The 4,875-nt window shown below is 53.1% G+C and overlaps 1 protein-coding gene across 1 annotated transcript; it reads left to right on the top strand.

Annotated features, from left to right (window-relative positions):
* The first annotated feature begins 1,002 nt into the window (after positions 1-1,002).
* LOC123104951 (linoleate 9S-lipoxygenase 2-like) lies at positions 1,003-4,570 on the top strand. The gene is made up of 7 exons (XM_044526903.1): positions 1,003-1,272; positions 1,374-1,666; positions 1,773-1,995; positions 2,078-2,416; positions 2,651-2,736; positions 2,815-3,494; positions 3,586-4,570. The coding sequence occupies exons 1-7, from the start codon at positions 1,071-1,073 to the stop codon at positions 4,355-4,357; spliced, it is 2,595 nt and encodes an 864-aa protein (XP_044382838.1). The 5' UTR covers positions 1,003-1,070; the 3' UTR covers positions 4,358-4,570.
* The last annotated feature ends 305 nt before the right edge of the window (positions 4,571-4,875 follow it).

Genomic DNA, 4,875 nt, shown 5'->3' with positions numbered 1-4,875 from the left:
ACGCCGGGGTTCACGCAGTCGACCGATTCGATACGTATACGAGCTCCAAGCTTGAACTCGAATTATATTCTTACCGGATAGTGGTACATTTCAAAGCTCGTCAATGCAGAGGCCATTCCACGTGTATGCGGTGCGGGTTGGTGAGGGCGTGTGAAGTGCACGTACCAGGAAGCCGGGTTTGATCCCTGTTTTCAAATAAAAAATGCACATCTCTCCCATGATTGAGATAAGGCCATGATCGACACTCTAATTATAATTACAATTAATCAGCCCACGCTATCCTGATGCAGCTACTCCGCTGTATGTAACTGCGATCTTATCTTGATCCCCTGATAATCTAATCGATTTACAGCGCTATCAAACAGTAAACCACTAGGCCCAAAGTCCAGAGTTATGCAGTAGCCAACGCTAAGAGCATCTCTGCTAGATGCCCTAAACTTAATCCCTCGAATCTTTCCCCTATCCTTAAAAGTTAAATGTTTTGAGGTGTTATAAACATTTGCTTAGCTAGCAGATGCCGTAAACTTTAATCCTCTGTAAATGACATTTGGTTCACGCAGTTAATAGAACACTTTGCCTGGGTGCATGTTGTCCGCAAACCTTGAGCTAAATCCATCACACACGCACACATTAAACTTCCTAAATCCATCACACGCACTTTGAAATAAAAACATTGGCAGATTTCCATCATGAACATAACCCTGGCTAAATCAAACCATCACGAGATTCTGGCGAAATAAACCATTGACATGGTTGCTGCTGCTGTCCGTATGGAGCAGCACAAATCAAAACCCAACCCCCATTGACATGGCTACTCCCTTGTGTACGATTAGGATCTTATCCTGATCCCCTAATAATCAAATCGTTTTACAGTATCAAATCAAACAGTAGGCCACTAGGATAACGTTATACACACTAGCCAACGCTAAGCTCACAGTCACACCCTACCCTTCGTCCATCTATAAATAGGCCGGTTGCTCGTCGAGAACTCTCACACCATCCACAGCAAGCAACATTAGCACTACACTCGTACCACTGTTCTTCCATCTTAGAAGCGTACGTACGCCAAGATGTTCGGCGGCGGTCTCCCCATCATCGGTGGGATCGGCGGGCTCACAGGGAGCAAGACCCGGCTCAAGGGGTCGGTGGTGCTGACCCGCAAGAATGCACTCGACTTCAACGACCTGGGCGCCACCGTCATGGACAATGTCACCGAGTTCCTCGGCCGCGGCGTCACCTGCCAACTCATCAGCTCCACCATCGTCGATTCCAGTGAGCACCATCGAGCACTCTCCTTCAGCATTGCGTACTTATCTTCCCGTGCAATGCAATGAAGTCTCTGATTAGCTTGTTTGTTTACGTGGCTCGGCTAGACAACGGGAACCGCGGGAAGGTGAGCGCGGAGGCGAGCCTGGAGCAGTGGATCACGAGCCTGCCGTTCATCACGGTGGGCGAGAACAAGTTCAGCGTCACCTTCGACTGGGCGGTGGACAAGCTGGGCGTGCCGGGCGCCATCATCGTCAAGAACAACCACGCCTCCGAGTTCTTCCTCAAGACCATCACCCTCGACAACGTCCCCGGCCACGGCAAGGTCGTCTTCGTCGCCAACTCGTGGGTGTACCCGCAGGCCAAGTACCGCTACAGCCGCGTCTTCTTCGCCAATGATGTGAGCGAGCTCTTCAATCGCCAATGATCCATGTGTTCAATGGATGCAACGTACGTTTTTGCATGTCCACTTATTTAAGTATACGTGTATGTACGTGCCTGCGCAGACGTACCTGCCCACCAAGATGCCGGCGGCACTGAAGCCCTACCGCGACGACGAGCTCCGTAACCTGAGAGGGGACGACCAGCAGGGGCCTTACGAGGCGCACGACCGCGTCTACCGCTACGACGTCTACAACGACCTCGGCGACTCCCGCCAGATCCTCGGCGGCTCCAAGGAGTTCCCCTACCCTCGCCGCTGCCGCACCGGCCGCAAGCTCTCACAGACCAGTGCGTTTTATTTCACTTTCTCTTTCTCAATCAGTAACACAGTCTCTACTTGGAACTTATGAGTACAATCCATTGCGCGCAGACCCTGATCGCGAGAGCCGGCTTCTGCCGCTGGTGCAGAGCATCTACGTGCCGCGGGACGAGCTGTTCGGGCATCTCAAGAAGTCGGACTTCCTGGGCTACTCGCTCAAGGCGCTGGTAGATGGCATCGTGCCGGCCATCCGCACCTACGTCGACCTCTCCCCCGGCGAGTTCGACTCCTTCGCCGACATCCTCAAGCTCTACGAGGGTGGCATCAAGCTGCCCAGCATCCCGGCCCTCGAGGAGGTGCGCAAGCGCTTCCCGCTCCAGCTCGTCAAGGACCTCATCCCCATGGGCGGCGACTACCTCCTCAAGCCCCCCAAGCCGCAAGTCATCAAACGTACCTACCTACCTACTGATATTTTACTTATTTCCCTTAAAAATAAACTTATATCTTACTTACGTATTTCCTCCGTTCCAAATTACTCGTCGTGGCACCCTCCGTTCCAAATTACGAGTAATTTGGAACGGAGGGAGTAGATATAAATAATTCTATAAACTACTTCTGGTACATAGGATTCATCAAACGTTGGAAGAAAAATAAATATAATTTCGACTATTTACGCACGTGCAGAGGACGAGAAAGCATGGATGACCGACGCCGAGTTCGCAAGGGAGATTCTCGCCGGCGTCAACCCGATGATGATCACCCGTGTGACGGTGAGAGCCAAATTAGAAGTGCTAGTATGTATTAAACATGGACTAAACTAACGGTAAAACTAATCCATTGCATTGCAGGAGTTTCCTCCCAAGAGTAGTCTGGATCCCAGCCAGTACGGCGACCACACCAGCACCATCACCGAGGCGCAGATCGGGTCGAGCCTCGAGGGCATCACCGTGCAGCAGGCAGTCTCCAGCAACAGGCTCTACATCCTCAACCACCACGACCACATGATGCCGTACCTCGTCAGGCTCAACAACCTCGACGACACCTTCCTCTACGCCACCAGGACTCTGCTCTTCCTCAAAGGTGACGGCACACTGGCGCCGGTCGCCATCGAGCTGAGCACGCCGCTGCTCCAGGGCGGCCTCACCACCGCCAAGAGCACCGTCTACACTCCGGCGTCCACCGGCGTCGAGGCCTGGATATGGCAGCTCGCCAAGGCGTACGTCTGCGTCAACGACTACGGCTATCACCAGCTGGTCAGCCACTGGCTCAACACGCACGCCGTGATGGAGCCCTTCATCATCGCCACCAACCGGCAGCTGAGCGTGACGCACCCGGTGCACAAGCTGCTGCACCCGCACTACCGTGACACAATGAACATCAACTCGCGGGCGCGCGAGCTGCTCGTCAGCGCCGGCGGGATCATCGAGCTCACCGTCTTCCAGCGCAAGTACGCCATGGAGATGTCCTCCGTCACCTACAAGGACTGGAACTTCAACGAGCAGGCCCTACCAGACGATCTAATCAAGAGGTAAGCAAGTTTTTCTTCGTATATAGCAGGTTAATCATGTGAAGAACCGTTCCTCAGTGAGTGACATGGTGCTACTAATCATGAATTGCAGGGGCATGGCGTGGCGCGACCCATCTAGCCCGCACAAGGTGCGGCTGCTACTTGAGGACTACCCTTACGCGGTGGATGGGCTCGCTATCTGGACCGCCATCGAGCAGTGGGTGACAGAGTATCTGGCCATCTACTACACCAGCGACAGTGTGCTTCAGAGCGACGTGGAGCTGCAGGCGTGGTGGAAGGAGGTACGCGAGGTCGGCCACGGCGATCTCAAGGACGCGGCATGGTGGCCCAAGATGATGACGGTGGCGGAGCTGGTCAAGGCCTGCGCCACCATCATCTGGACCGGGTCCGCGCTGCACGCCGCCGTAAACTTCGGGCAGTACCCCTACGCAGGTTACCACCCCAACAAGCCGTCAGCGAGCCGTCGTCCGATGCCGGAGCCGGACACCGAGGAGTACGCCTTGCTGGCCCGCGACCCAGAAAAGGTGTTCATCCACACCATTACCAACCAGGTGCAGTCCATCATTGGCATTTCCCTGCTGGAGATCCTGTCCAAGCACTCCTCCGACGAGATTTATCTCGGGCAGCGTGACACGCCGGAGTGGACCTCGGATGCCAAGGCGCTGGAGGCGTTCAAGCGGTTCGGCACAAGGCTGGAAGGCATCGAGAGCCAGGTGGTGGCCTTGAACGGAAACCCCCAGCTCAAGAACCGCAATGGACCAGCCCAATTCCCCTACATGTTGCTCTACCCCAACACCTCCGACCACACGGGCAAGGCCGAGGGGCTCACGGCCAGGGGCATCCCCAACAGCATCTCCATCTGATGAGATATTCGGAGAAAGGTCGGTTCTCGCCAGCACGCAAAAATGTTAGGGTGCGTGCTTGCAACAACATTGCTTAAATAATCCAGTACATTAGTGCTCATTTGACACCCAAGTGTTATGTGCATGGGTAGCCACTGGCCAATGTATCATCTTTCATGTAATTTTCCCTTCCAAATTATATATTAATAAAGTGATGAGTTATGCTTCTTTTAATTGAAAGAGTAGGAAACTACCTAGTGTAATTTTATTATCAAAACATAAATAAACATATGTAGACTATGCTAGTAAAACGGGCATTGAATGTGGTTTCGGTACATGGGCCTGAAGCGGTTTCCCGTCCACCTATAATCCCTTGTCGCTAATGTGCCTAGAATTGGAGACAGATATCAACTGCATGCAATGACATAGCACAGTAAGCCGTGCATTGAGAGAAATGCCTCACATGCTGAGAACATCAGAAGTGCCTTCTTATTTGGAACCACCTCCTATCAAGAGATAAGAGAAAGATGTTCCTACAA

This window comes from Triticum aestivum, chromosome 5A (assembly GCF_018294505.1).
Source record: "Triticum aestivum cultivar Chinese Spring chromosome 5A, IWGSC CS RefSeq v2.1, whole genome shotgun sequence".
Classification (NCBI taxonomy): domain Eukaryota; kingdom Viridiplantae; phylum Streptophyta; class Magnoliopsida; order Poales; family Poaceae; genus Triticum; species Triticum aestivum.
The sequence above is the reverse complement of the archived record's forward strand: the minus strand, read 5'-3'. Positions and strand labels throughout refer to the sequence as shown.